The following is a 14,749-nucleotide window of genomic DNA, read 5'->3' as shown; positions in this document are numbered from 1 at the left end:
GGTATTAAGCCACACAATCGATGTACCACACAGGGGGACACCAGAGGGATTGAAACAGAGGCCTACATGAATATTTCAGGGAAGTTTGATTGAGACCCCTGCATTCCGAACCATATCGTGTATCCAGATGGAGGCACAGAGAATATGATGGGTAGTTTCAGATTAGAAAGCTAAATGGAGGCAACTTCAGAATCGTGTAGCCTGGACTTTGCTCGCGCGGTCAGTTGAAAGTCTAAAGAAACAGCGACCAATGATCCCAGATGAATTGGAAGGAAAGCGCATGATCGAAATTAATCCTGTTTGGAGTGTATTGAAATAGTGGAAGAAAGCGGCTGTCCCCTGTATCTGTAATTATCTGGAAGCTCTCAGTGATAGTTCGCGCCAAGCTGAAATCACTAGCATGCCGATAAAGCCCACCATATTTTCCCCTTATCCTCCTAGTATTGGAGTTAATATTTGTTACAAGAAAATTGAGTACCACGTTCGTAAGCGTAATATGCTAATTCAAGCAGAAATCCGGTGGTCACCCTACTAGTGGCACCATCGACCGCTAGTGGCCGAGGCAGCCGTGCACTGCAACCGACCCCTGACTAGTATTACCTTGCTGTTTTTGTTTTAATTTTTCCTCAGTCTTCAAGAAACCAGGAAGAGAACCATGGCCATGCCGCGTCGGAGAGTACCGCGCGCCACACGCAGCCTCACGGCAGTAGGCCAGATAGGCTTTCAATCGTTTTTCGCCTTTCCTGCCTTTCATTAAATTCACATCATCTCCCTTTACAACCACTAACGTCCTTTTTGAGTTTTGTACCAGGTACTTCAATTCTTTCCCCCCCCCACCGCCCAAAGGTGACCCTGCTGCCTTATATCGACAAGAGTGTGTCGTTGTGAGCACATTCCACCCCCCCCACTATTGCCTTACACCCAACTTCCCCCATCCACCATCTCAATATCTTCCCATTTACTAGCAAGCTTTCAAGCAAAGCCCAAAGGGCTCCTCGCAAGACGTGCGCTGGTCTAACCACAGCAGACTGAATGCAGGAGTGGGGCCTCAGCAGCAATGTCGGGCCTAAATACCAAGATGGCCTCTAGTTGCACTGCTCCTCTACAGAGAACTGCTCCAACCCACTCCAGTTCGAGTCTTTCTACGGGGCTACCAGCGTCTGATCCAGGGGGAGCCGCAGGCACACTCGAAGACTCCCCGTTGCAGCCTGCTAACCATCCTTTTACTTTTCCACATGCAGCCCCGCAAGGGGCCCGTGGCCCGGCAGAAGAGCACAATATGGACAAAGAAGCAGGCAGTGCGTGCATGTTAAAGGGGAATAGAGAGCCCCATGGTGCTGCTCAGGAGGATCACCGAGAAAATTTAGATGCACAGAGCTTCGCTTCCTTTGTTGTTACGGAGTGTCCTGCTTTGGAGCCGACGGAAGCTTCTCAACAACTGAGGAAACCCCCTGTGCTTCGCTCTGGTTTCTTCAAGCATGCTGCACAGTTTTCGTCAGCAGCAGATCGTGTGATGGTGCTCCTCTGGCGCGCCTTCACGTTCAGGCTCAGGTATCCATTCATGACTCTCATAGGCCTTCTTGCTCCAGGTGAGACAACTCTGGATTACCCCGTTTCGGACACAAATACATAAAGCATGATGAAATAACCCATGCACAACCGGCCATTGCCTCCCTCTGCTGCACGTGGGTTTTCCTCTCCAGGAGTTTAGCAGGGCTGAATAATTTTGCTTATATTCTCTGAGGGTCCTTGCTGTTCAGTTGCTCTCGTCGCATCCGCATGCATCATTCTTGCTCACTACCAGAACGTGGAGGTAAGCAGCATGGCCAGGAATAACGATGAATTTTGGAGAAACAACAGATAAGCCTGCAGTTGAAGAGTTAGAGGGTAGCGATCTCTGTTTAAGGCATGGATGACTGCATGAATGTGGCTTTTCGTCTGCGTATGTTTCTTTATGATGCCTGCGGGTGTGGGTTGGGTGATTGCTGTTGAATCAAGCTGCAAAAGGGTCCCGAAGGCGCTTGTGTCTGCTTCCCCTGTGCTTCCAGCTCAACTACGTACCAACCAATATGTCGCGCGGCCCAAATATGTCGTGCAACTTCGCTTCCTATATGAACAGAGTCAGCAAAATGGCACAAGACAGCAGTGAGTCCAATTAGTACTGTTTTCCGTAAAACTAAGAATCACCTTCTTTGGAGCTATTCACAGGCTCTTAGCATGCAGCTCAGAATACGAGAATAGCAACACTAATCTGAAGAAATGTGGAGGCAACGTCTTGCACTGTACTGTACCTGGTGCACCGGCTAGAAGCCAGGAGGTTAATTAGCCTCTGTTCTCACGTATTGAGGTTGCGGGCGTACGCAGATCTGTGCACTCCTCCATCGAGTCTGATGGCTTCCTTTGGTCGCCGGTATGACGGTCTGCATTTAATGTATTTGCCGCTTGTGCTTCACTACGGCGGCCTTCTGGCTTTCGTAGACAAGGGGGGCACTGACTGCCAACAGCTCCGCCTCTTCATGGAAAAGTTCGCCCAGACGGTGTCCCCTTGTAAGCAGAAAACATTAGACATTGCTGTATGATATCCCTTTTCTGTTTCTGCTCCTCTCCATGATTGCTTTTGTCACCACATATGTTTTATCTTCATACGCAAGCAATACCTGCAGACCCTGAGCCTATCTAGGACGAAGCTGCTGATATTGTTCCTCGAACAGAGGGTAGGATTGTACAACCTAGTCCATATAGTATTTCTTCGCTAGTACACTGGGATGAATCTTCTGCTATTTTCTGCGAGCTGCTTGTCAGACCTAATGAAGCATACAACGGAGAATAATCTGTTCAAAACGTTCCCTTCGGAGAAGGCACTGGACAAGTATCGACGAGCCGCTGCAGCTCAAAAAGAACGACCCATTCACTCGGCCTTCGTCTGCAGAGCCACAGAGCGAGGCCAACTGGATGTCACAATACGCATGCACGTGCGCAGGGGAACGGTGAGAACGAACGGCACCAGATGCAGATTCACACGAATTCCATTTATTTCCTGATGACAGCCAAATAGTTTAGCACAGCGATGCACCAAAGGGCCGCAGCATGCTTTCTGTGCTGATTCATTGTTGTTTCATGTTTTTGTGCTCTCCCCCTGTTAATGTGTGTAAATTTGCATAAATTTATTAGGGTTCTGTGTGTCTAAGGGAGAAGGGATAGGCATAACGAATGCAAGTGGGCTTTGTGTGCTGTGCGGTGTGCTGATGTGCTTAGCCTCGTTCGTTTGTCAACGACGCTGTGAAGTTTCTGCGGAGACACTATACGAGTTATAACTCCACAACGTACTTTGGAGGGGCCAGTTTCCTCTTGGAGGCCGACGTGATTGGAACTCCCAACGAAGGGAAGCCCTATGGCCACCTGACAGGCGGTTTCCTGGACCTCATAACTCTTGTTCATGTTTTCAACCTGGATCGGTCCAAAGTCCGCGAGCTCCCTTCAGGCTCTCCAGGTAGGCAGAGGAGATACATGTAGCTGCACGAGTTATAGCAGCTGGTTGACTTCGCTGTTTTGAGTATTGCAACTGTAAAATAGCATGCAAAAATCAGAAAAGGCATAGGCAGCAGGATAGGCAAAAGTTGAGTGCTTCCCCTCTTTTGCACGCCACAACTGCCTAATAAAATACAACCGAAACAACAACGGGGGAGGCACTAGGGCCTTTTGTCTCTGCGCCTTGTAATGCAGTGTCGCAGGAATTCCAACCGCAGTGGGAGCGGATATCCGAAGCATTCTTCAAGATGTTTGATTACTTCGGAAGACTGCCTGTGCTGGACAGCATCGGTGAGGACAGAAAATATCCCGAGGGGAACAGATATTGTCGGAGCAGAGCTCAAGACACCCAGTCATGTAGTTGACTGTGGACCTGCAGGCGACGACCACACCATCTACACAGAATAACTCCAAATGCCACATCTCTGAACCACAATGGCTTTGTGTTACACTTGCAAAGACTGCAGAAAGCACCTACAAAAGCTGTAGCCGATACCCACAATAACTACAGTGAACAATTACAATAGCTACAGAATGCAACTACACCAAGTTCAAGCAGCAGGGAGAATGAGCCTGGAGGAAATGCGGGGAATACACGGCCCGCCTGACTGACCACCATGTAGATTGCTGAATAAGGCCTGCAGCTAGACATGTTCTTCTGTGTTAATAATTCGTTGTCTTTTCTTGGACTGTGCGAACCTGCGTAGCATTTTCGACGAATCGCAAGACACTACTCAAGTCGTTTGTCGAGGAATCCGAGCGAAACTTAGCAGAAATGTTGACACTTGTTTTTTGCATTTCAGCTGCAAATGAACCAGCGTCCCCCAAGGGTGATTCCATATGATATAGTTTCTACTTCACCTAGCTTCCTCGCTTGTAAAGGGCACCACCACTCAGCATCAAGAGACACGCGTGTGGTCCTACAAGCCTCCGTAGGTATGAGCAGCTGGAATGGAATGAATTGCTTTGTTTTTGGTCTTACTGTATGTTCCTCCGAAGGTATATCACAAATGTACCGCCATTTGCTGCCTGCGTGGGTGTTGGGCCCTGGGTACGGCGTAGTCCGTCTATTCACCATGCGAGCAGCAGCAGCAGGATGTGACCCTTCGACACCTTCTATGCAAGTACTAGAGAGAGTACGTCTTTTGCCTTCTCGTTGCAAGGTGCAATAAGAGAGCGGTTCCAAGCAGAGCCCCACCGCATCTCAAGCCAATCACGATTACGTAAAGGCTTATTTCCAAGTCAAGGACTGCAAAAGTTGACATGTGTGTTGTTTCGTGGGCTGGTTTGCAGCTGTTTTACTCCCGCACCCATAGGATGGGAATTGGATTAATTGTGGCAGCGGTCGGGCCACTCCAGAGCATCCTAAGAAATGTCAGTACCCCTGTGCGGAGGGCATACAGTCCACTCAACTTTCTGTGAGCCTTTTCAGCTCCTTTCTAGTGCTAAAACGCATTAAATGAGCATAGGATGCAGGCGTACAAACTAAGTACTCGGCAGATGAAAGCAACGTCTGACCTTTTACCCATATACCTTTCAGAATGATTTCGGCACTTGACCATCCGCAGAGTCTGTGGCAAGGTGGCATGTGACAAACGTTAACTACTTTATGAATGCCTTGCGTGCATGTTTGTTCTTAGAGAGTCAGCAATGCCTTTCGTCCCTGCCACGGTGATATCTCGTTCTGGGAAACCTCACTCGTGTGCTGCACCTTTCGTCGTCTTGTTCGTCTGCATTCTTTGGCAAGTAGTGAAGGCAATTATGGTCGACAAGGAAACGGGATTCAAAGTGGGTAGCACCTGCTACATCATTGCCTATGTGCCATGCACCTTCATATCAGATCCCTTTGCAAACGCTGAATCCGTTGAACTGCCTCTCTACCCTGACTGTAGCTATTGTTGAGAAAGAGTCGGCTGCGACCGTCATTGTCTCAAAATGGGGAGTGAGGCCCTGTGTTATTTTCGTGCTGCAGAACATGCTCAAGATTTTGGGAATATCTGATAGAGTGCTGTGGACTTCGTGGTATCTGTTCTTTACTCTCTACAACTTGCCCACGCTAATAGCGGTGGCTTTCATTTCTCATTATTATGCCTTCACGTTGAGCGATATATGGTTTGTCATCTTGCTATTTCTGCTTGCTCTGACCGCCTCTATTTCTTTTGCCTTATTCGTCACCGCATTGTTTACCGACGGAAATCTTGCAGGTAAGCTGTTAACGATGGCGCTGTCTTGCTTGTTGCTTTTCTACGAAAGCTGGCGGAGCACTACGCTTGCCCCCTTCCTCGTAACTAATCTGTCCTCCTGCTTACTGCTCTAACATATTACCCAAACCTATGATGTGTCCGTGATGTGTGGCCGCCTGTGCTGCCTGTGCCCTATGTGAGCAGCAATGGCAGCGTGTGCTTGGTATGTCCTAATATGGGTGCCCGTTGTCTGCCAAAGATTTGGCAGTGCAGCATGGAACCCGCTGTTGCAGCAGCTCTTCATGGTTGTCTGCCCTGCAGCTGCTCTCGGAGTGGTAAGTCACAATACACGTTCATTTCTGGCACATGTTGCATTGCTTGATGGTTCAGCGCAGACGCCTCACCTCTGTCGGGCAGAGAGAAATCCAGTTCAGGCCTCCTTTCTCTTCACTTTCCCTGTGTTTCGCATGATCAGGGGATCGACATTGCCTGGATCTTCAATGAGCCATACATTGGTGGCATTCGCCGGAGTACAGTCCAGTAAGACGTTCATTCGTCAGTTCGTGGGCTTCGGTCTACCACAAGTTTGACGCCGTGTGATATTCCCTTGGAGGCAGCTGTCTCTGTTTGTGTTCGTTCGCAGTACCTCTTCTCTCGGTATCACACTGGCGGATACGTACATTACTTTGAGTATAAGTACAGTTGTCTTCGCATGCCTTGGCGCCTACCTTCACAAGATCCAGCCAAGTACGTGTGGCGAACTTATGCAGCCGAGGCAGTTATGCGTTTCCGCCTACCCACCCCTTTACACTTTAGACCTAAGAGCAACGGCAAACCGCGAATGCTGCAGCTTTTTTATTTCAGTGCCCTGATTACCCGGTGTAGAACACTTCGTGTGTTACGCGTTGTTGTTATGCGTTTCTGTCTTGTTCTTTCTTAGCTTCCAGTGGAAGCCCCAAGCATCCGCTTTTCTTCGTGTCCCCCGTCATCAGTTGCATGCGCAAGTCTTGCCTCCTGTGTTGCCTAAGACGACCTCCAAAGGATCGGCAAGAACTCCAAGAGATCGCAGAGGGGCCCTTCTGCAAACTCAGCAGGGGCAGTGAAGACGACGGCAAGGTGGGTTTTATATTCTCACGAGCCTGTGTGATTTCCCAAAACGCACTTTATCTGTTGATAGCGACGATCTAGGTCCCCAGTATCAGGAGCACCCACGACCTCTGTGAACGCAACAGTGATTTGGGCTAACAAACTCTAACCAGTTCCTCATGTGATGCCGTCTGTTTCTGCAGCCCCTTCTGGAGGTGTGCGGAGTACACAAGAACTTCCGCACATGGAAAACGAAAAAGTGCTCTAGAGGCTCCGTTAAGGCTGTCAGAGGGGTTTCGTTTTCTGTGTATCGTGACGAGATATTTGGGCTTCTCGGCCAGAACGGGGCGGGAAAGTCAACTTTGATTTCTGTCATCACGGGATCGCTCGCTGCAACCAGCGGGGATGTCCTAATTGGCGGCGTATCTGTTAGGCAGCATCCATCCCATGCACGATGCAACATTGGGTGAGGCGGTTGGGCTTTCAGTGCACTGACGGGCATACACACTATTTAGCAGGAGGTTCTGCACGCGCGGCTGCCAGCAGGTCGGGAATTATATAGCTATCAAGAGTCGAGTGGCTGCCTTGCTCTCAGATACTGCCCTCAATTCGACGTTTTGCTTCCCTACTTAACCATTGAAGAGACTCTCTGGCTCTACGCAGCCCTCCGTGGTATTCCGAGGGGACGAAGGAGAGAAGAGGTTGCGGAACTCATGAGCATGGTCGGGCATTCGTCGAAATACAAACAAATAGACAGTCTTAACCCCTCTCGCGAATCAAACAAGCAACGTAATGCCACGGGGCAGCTCCAATGAACGCTTGTGTTATTTCCTGTGGCAGCCGAGTGTAATGGAGGTAGTTCAAACAATCCATGTGGTTCACTTCGATACTGTAGATGGGTCCTCCGATTGCATTCCTGCTGCGAAATTTCAGATGCAGCTATCGGAAATGGCCAAGGTCCAAGTGGCAGCTCTTAGTGGCGGCTGGAGAAGGCGCGTGAGCAGCTCTGTTGCTTTTCTCGGAGATCCAACAATTGTCTTTCTTGACGAACCGACCGCTGGCAAGGCACACGCAGCATTTTGTTGGTTCTTGTGCTCTCTAGATCATCTATATAAGCTTACTCTTATTCAAACACTCGGATTGCATACGGCTAGGGTAGTTTACTTGAGCACTTCATCTGAGGAAAAGTGATGGATATCTGCCAAACGTTATGAACACCCTTGCATCCCTCTGCATGTACGCATGTGCTCGGCGGTTGATCATGCCCTTCATCTTCAGGTATGGATATTCTGTATCGCCGAACCTTTTGGGACTCCGTCCGCGTCTTGAGCAGAGGACGGTGCATCGTCTTGATTACGCACATGATGGAAGAAGCTGACTATTTGTGTGACCGCCTTGCTATCATGGTTGACGGCGTTATCGCATCTGAGGGAACAGCACTGACACTCAAGTCAAGGTAGGAAAGCATTCAGCAGCTCATATACGGATGAATATTCATTTCAGGCCAAGCAGATGAGGTGGCGTCCCTTTTGTTAGCTGTCGCTATGAGTGATATCCCGGCATTGAAGATTGGAATTCGTTTGTCCGTTTTAATGCGTCTGGTAAACATGACTGTGCAGGTTCGGCAGCGGCTATATTATTTCCGTTGTATTCCTGAAACAGGCAAAACGAGAGGAGCAGCAAGCACAAAAGAAACTGCGGCGGCTGCTTCAAACATTCGAATATCCGCCCACAATCACGGAAGTCTCCAGGCACGAACTGCGAATTGTTTGCCCATTTTGTCACTCTTTCCAGTTACCCCGGTGGGTACACTCACAGCGAATTAACCAGGAGCTCTACGCACGCAGTGTATGAGGGTAGATTAACGCAAACCATCAAAGACGGCATATGTTGTACAAATGAGAGCTCCCTCAAGGTCATAAACCGTTGGGGATAACTGCTGCTGGTTTGTGTTAACACCTTGGACTGTTTGGTCCGCGTTGATGCGGGTTCTGTGTGGCTCAGTCTCTTTTCCGAGCTGGAAATTAACGCACACCACTACGGGGTCGAGAGCGCTGTTCTAGGGTTTGCTTCACTTGAAGAGGTCTTCCTAAATGTCGTTAAGCTTGCTGCTAGAGGCAGGGCTTTAGAGGCAACAAGAACAGATGGATCAAACAGCCACAGCAAGCCCTCCCAAGTTAGCAATGTCGCGCGAAGTGGAGCCTCTTCTAACTCATGTTCAAGTTCTGCAAATGGCCGCTGTTCGTCTCCTGCGTACAGGGTTTCTGCTCTTCCACATGAGTAAGCAATAGCATTTTAGCTCACATGAGTTGCGAATTGCAGATATGGGGGAACGGAAGAGCCAGCTTGGCTGCAAGTGCACATCGTCGTTGTGCCCACTCAAGTGCTATATGTTACAGTGTTACATATATATACATGCATATAAAGTATCGGCATGCCGTTCACTGCGGAGCTCCATACTCTGGATTGTTTCTGCAGACGCACAGCGGTTGCTCCTGCACAAAACACTCATGATGGACACGTTAATGGATCTCAACCTTTAAAAGTAGGAAGTATTGGAAAAGGATCCGAGCGTTGTGCAAGCACTACAGCCGGACGAGTTCACCCAACCGCTGCTTCCTTAGATGCTACTTCAGGTAGTACAACTACCACCTCCAATTGTTCTGTTGGTGGCTCCAGTTGGCTCGCATCCCACCAAAAACGGGGGCGCCCTAGACGAGGATTGCGGTGGCAGCTTGCTGTTGTTCGAGCACTGCTGGCCAAGCGGATTCGCCTTCTTTATCGGGGTGCGGTTTTGATTTACCCAATACGTGCTGCCCTTATCAACAGTTGTGCTGTGTTGCTGCTGCTTTCTCAACTTGTTACGCGCTATGTTGCTCCTTCGCATGGGCGTTGCAGACTGGGCGCTGGTAACTGTCTCCTTTTTCATTCCGCTTCTGCTAATGGGACTGACACTATACCTTCGGTCTGAGTGAGGCTATACTACTCATCAGTAGTCACGTACCTGACTTCCAAGTGTTCAGACTGTATGATGCACAAGTTCGACTTTCCATTGAGACCCTTTCGCTGTCATGCATGCATTTTGTGCCTCGTGCACTTCGGGCTTCGCTTTTTTGAGGTCGCTTTTTCCCAGGGTTGCCTGTTTTCTGCCTCTTCTCCCTTTTATAGGAAATCGGAGCCACGCGTGCCCCTGAATGGACAACAGTTATTCGAATACCGCCTCCCAAAAAGCATCCATTCGGAGGTGCCGTACGGAGGGAGTGGGTGGATGTTGGGAGCCCTTGATCGGTGTTATTCTGTGAGTGCTGCCTTCCAGCGTATTCTCTTGCTGGCCATCCCAGCGTTCCCTCATGCGTTAAGAGCAACGTACAAATTCAGAGTAGTTGAAAGAGGAAGGGCATGCACTACTTACACTTTGCATGTTCTCTACATTTTTATATGATGCGCTCATGCTGCTTCCCCTTTGCCATCGTAGCCCTATATGACTCACAATAACATCTCCAGTAATGTGAAGAACAACAACGATATGTACGAATTCCTCTTGAATGGCTACTTTGGTCCTCATTCTCCCCGCTTTGGCGCTTACGTGGCTCCCGAAGGCCAGGCCGATCTATCTGATGAAGCCGGCCAACTAGAAGGTGAGCTGAATCGAAAAGCAACACCACGATCAGCCTGCACTTATCCACCCATATGCGTCTATAAATAGACAGCCAAATATCGTGGGTAAAATGCTCTGTGCATGCGTGTTTGTGTTGAATCACTGCAGTTACCATATGGCATAATTCCACTTTCCGAGACTCCATACCTTTGCACTACAGCCATCTGCTCAACTGCCTGGCGCAAGACCGCACAGGAATCCCGAATGCCGTATTTCTCAGGTAGGGATCAAACAGATTATTGTTGAGCAGAGTTTCGCTGGTTCGTTTGTAAATACTCAGTCCCGTACCTTGGATAAAATTCTCTGTTTTGCTGCCCTGAGCTGAAGCCATGACATTTATATTTAAATGTGTAAGGGAGTGTTATATATTGATAACACACACTATACTGGAGAGTCTGGCTATTATGGAGTCAGCTTGCATTCTGCTCTACCTTCAGCAACCATCCATTTGAAGACACGGACGACAAGTCAATGGATGGCCTGGTGGTTGGCTTCTTCACAGTAATTGCATACTCCTTCGTGGCGGCTGGCGTGGGGAAAGTTTGCATAGTAGAGAGAGTGAGGAAAGTCCGGCACCAACAAATCCTTGCGCAGGTCACTCCGTTTCAGTACTGGATATCAAGCTACATCGTGGACATGGTCCTCCTCCTCCTCCCGTGCTCGATCATCTTCGGCATGATTCTTTGGGTTGATATTACACCTCTTGTAAGCTCGTGGTCTCATAATGATTTGTTGAGAGCCATCCCAAAGCGACGCAAGGGCCTTAGAAGACTGTTCTCCATCCCTGCACTTATTTTGCAAATATTTAGACTCACATATCCGACCGAAGTTTTGTTCACACTCTAGCTCTACATTAGATGCTTAATGTGGTTGAACCTTTTTTTGATAGCCGCGTTGTTGTCTTTGGATTGCTGCGAGTCCAGGTAGGGCCTCACCAACGCGGAGCCTTCCTCCTTGGCACAGTACTGTTTTGTTTCTCAGTTTGCCCCCTGGGCTATGCTATTTCGATGGGTCTTGACTCTCCAATGACTTTCGTTATTGTTATGCTGCTTCTGGGGTGGTCGCTCCCCTCAATTCAAGCTCTCTTTACAGAAGTCAGCGGACTGCAAGGCATGTACAGCCAATACCTGAGATACGTCTTTATGCTGCTTCCCCATGCTGCGTTTTGTGAGGTATGGAGAATACTTAAATTCCTCTCCTACAGTTGAAGGCCTTGGAGCGCAATTATTCAACATCAAACTTCGAACCAGACAGATTCTCTGTAGTCTTGCTGGACAGAAATGTCTCCTGTAGACTTCTCTGCCACGTTCCGGGTTTATCGCATTATTCGGAAAGGGCATAGCGGGTACGATCTGCTTTCTAACTAGCTGAAATGAGCGATTCTTCTGGGCATGCTTTTGTCGCAGCTATTGACTAACCTCGCAATGATGAACCAGCTAACTGGTGGCGACGTGAAGGCAAAGGAGTTGGTGAACTGGTTTGAGTTCCGAAAGACAGGATGTCCGTTGTTGTACTTGGGATTGACGATTTTGTTGAACTGGATGATTTGTATAGCCGTAGATTGGGCGATCAACTACCCCATGAGCAGAGCAAGAATGTTGACCTCTGTGCGCAGATTTGTGGTCTCTCTAGTAACGAGTGCAGCTCGTGTCCTTTGTGGCATTTGTTCCTCTTGTCTCTGCTGCCTGCCTGATCCCAAAAAACGTGACTCCACCACATTGAGAAGAGACCCTCCAGGCGCCTCCAGGAATTCAGGACTACGAACAATGAGGACAGATATTGACGCGGTTTTCTTCAGGAGAAGGAATGCAAGTAGAAGCTTGGGCCTTAATGTGCAGGTGAGCGAGTTATTTGCATTTTACATCGCAGACACCTTTGGTTGCCCTGGGGCTGCTCTTCATCAGATGAAGTTGAATCTGGCATGTACCTGCATACCCCATACCCGACGTTGGGATGGACACAGCAGCAGGCCATTGCTCCAATGTCCGTACTGTGACCTGGTTATTGGGCTACTAAGCTCGTTTATTCGAAATGCACGGCGTTATAAACCCAAGGACGTGAGCGTGCTATGACGTTCGCTCCATGAGCAAGAGGGGTTTTTGTGTGACCACTAACTTGTGTGGCGATGCAGGAGGAAGAAACTGAATCAGCTAGGGCAGTTCAGCAACTGCGACGTCGTGTCCGAAACGGCAAGTCAGGCCTGTTTCCAACTAGTCCCATAAGCATTGAAGACCCTGACAGAGGCGAGGAGGGAGCTAGAAACAACGAAGCGGACGGAGTTGAACTTCCACTGGTTGTGCACAGGCTCGAAAAGACATACCCTCCTCCCATACTGCAGCGATGCTTCTACTGCTTGTACCCGCTAAGTAGGAGCCGTATTCTCCCGTTCTGTTGCTGCTGCAAGCGGCCACAGCCCACGAAAGCGCTGAAAGGCGTTTCTTTCTGTGTGCCTCGAGGGAGTTGCTTTGCATATATTGGTGCGTAAGGGAATAGAGCTGCCACATCTACCGACTGCAGCAACCCCACCTCCCCGTTCATATATCTTTGTGCTGTCTAGCTACTCTTGAATCTTCTTGACCTAGAAAGGGTTTCATTCCTAGAAATCCAGGTTGCTAGACGTGGGGACGTTTTAGCATTTATGCATTTCTTACAATATGCGTCCCTGGCCGGTTCTTCTGCAGGTATAAATGGTTCTGGAAAGTCTACAACGTTCAACATTCTCGGCAGCTTAATGCCCCAGTCTGCGGGTTCTGTTTTCGTTGGCGGCTTCGATATCCTCCAGCAAACAAGAAAGGCACGGGCTAAGCTCCGTTACTGCCCACAGACAGGTACGGGTAAAGCATTGACACCCAACAGCTCGTCGTTTCACACCGACGGCTGCTTCAGTAGTCCACCCTCACCCGTGTGCTGTTGAGTGCAAAACCAGTGCATGGCAAACATTATCTGCGTCCTATTGCAGCGCGTAACACAAATAATGGCATGTACAATATTCATCTGATCCCCGTGGGACATCGTTTCGCTGACCATATTGAATGCCCTGTTTCTTTGATCTGGCCATGACTGCTGCCCGTGTTACTGCGCTTTCAGACGCGCTTTTGCCTACCTTAACGGGGGCAGAGCACGTCTACCTTTACGGATGTCTCTTGGGTTTGAGGCGCCACCAGCTACGTGATTTCTGCTCGGATTTCTTTGAAGTGATAGGGTGCAAGAACCATATGCATACTCTTGTTAAGTCGTACTCAGGTGGCACAAAGCGCAAGCTAAGTTTGGGTATAGCGATGTTAGGTGAAGTTGATTTGCTGTTGCTAGACGAGCCCACAAGTGGTGTGGACCCAGAAAGCAGACAGATATTGTGGCGCATGATTGAAGAGGCAAAAAACTGTCAAACTTCAGGAAAAGCCATTGTGCTGACGTCGCACTCCATGGAGGAGTGCGAGGTGCTTGCCGATCGCGTGGGCATCATTCACAAGGGCAAAATGCTGTGTCTAGGCACCCCTGCAGAATTGCGTTCAACATATGGCCACGGCTACCAAATTGAATGTGTCTTTGTTGCCGCTGCTGTTTCCCGGGACCCATCTTTGCCTCGTCGCTTCATTTCTGCTCTCCAAAAGACTCTACCCACTCTCCGCGTTCTCCACCGTATGGCGTACAAAGTCACAGCTTCCGTTGCTAAGGGCGCTGTGTCCCTTGCGACAATCTTTTGCGAAGTTGAAGCGGCCAAGGTGGGTTTCAACTTTAGTCCCGGGCATTATTGTGCAACTCGCATAATAGAGGATAGCATTGAAGTAGCTTGGGTTGGGAATTCAAGCTTTGCGATGCAACAAGCGTGAACCTTGTAGCCCTGCCTATAGCACTGCGTGCTCAGCTTCAAGCACACAGGAGGGATCGAGTTTCTGTGCTGTTGCGGCTTCAGGCTCCCTTTGCTGTGGAGGCATACGTGGTTTCGGAGACAACTCTAGAAGAAGTGTTTGTTGAAGTGAGTCTGCGTGCAGATAGGAAAGCGGTGCAATTCTAAATGCCTGAGGCAACCCCAAGGGCGAGCCCTTTAGCCACAGTCCTACCTTCTTATTCAGGGCGTTCAACGCCATGCAATATATCGACAACAAACGGAGAACCTAAACCGTGTTAGACTAAATACACTCTAAAGTTCATGCTCCTTGCATAAGGATCCCGATATTTGCAGGCAACTAGACGGCCCACTCAAATGGGCGCCAAAGCACAAAAGTGGAGCAGTCAGTCCTCTGTCGAGTTAATTGGCTCTTTTTGTTCATTTTGCTAACCGTGGAACCACGGT

The 14,749-nt window shown here is 49.1% G+C and overlaps 1 protein-coding gene across 1 annotated transcript; it reads left to right on the top strand.

Moving 5' to 3' along the window:
- Positions 1–1,078: 1,078 nt before the first annotated feature.
- EMWEY_00011040 (ABC transporter family protein , related) lies at positions 1,079–14,470 on the top strand (the record flags this gene model as incomplete). Its single annotated transcript, XM_013478900.1, has 34 exons — positions 1,079–1,589; positions 1,761–1,813; positions 2,049–2,145; positions 2,365–2,547; positions 2,803–2,987; positions 3,256–3,490; positions 3,724–3,819; positions 4,236–4,358; positions 4,528–4,664; positions 4,822–4,946; positions 5,169–5,316; positions 5,501–5,732; positions 5,916–6,046; positions 6,187–6,251; positions 6,355–6,458; positions 6,652–6,827; positions 7,001–7,263; positions 7,393–7,519; positions 7,731–7,878; positions 8,076–8,253; positions 8,417–8,599; positions 8,802–9,077; positions 9,276–9,342; positions 9,434–9,583; positions 9,966–10,046; positions 10,273–10,435; positions 10,564–10,675; positions 10,893–11,160; positions 11,379–11,627; positions 11,862–12,293; positions 12,587–12,821; positions 13,137–13,289; positions 13,543–14,177; positions 14,369–14,470. 34 exons carry the CDS (start codon positions 1,079–1,081, stop codon positions 14,468–14,470), a joined length of 6,423 nt encoding a protein of 2,140 aa, XP_013334354.1.
- Between the last annotated feature and the right edge of the window lie 279 nt (positions 14,471–14,749).

Source organism: Eimeria maxima, genomic scaffold (genome assembly GCF_000499605.1).
Source record: "Eimeria maxima Weybridge genomic scaffold, Emw_scaff76, whole genome shotgun sequence".
Classification (NCBI taxonomy): Eukaryota; Apicomplexa; class Conoidasida; order Eucoccidiorida; family Eimeriidae; genus Eimeria; species Eimeria maxima.
Note: the sequence above shows the minus strand (reverse complement) of the source record. Positions and strands in the feature narration are given on the sequence as shown.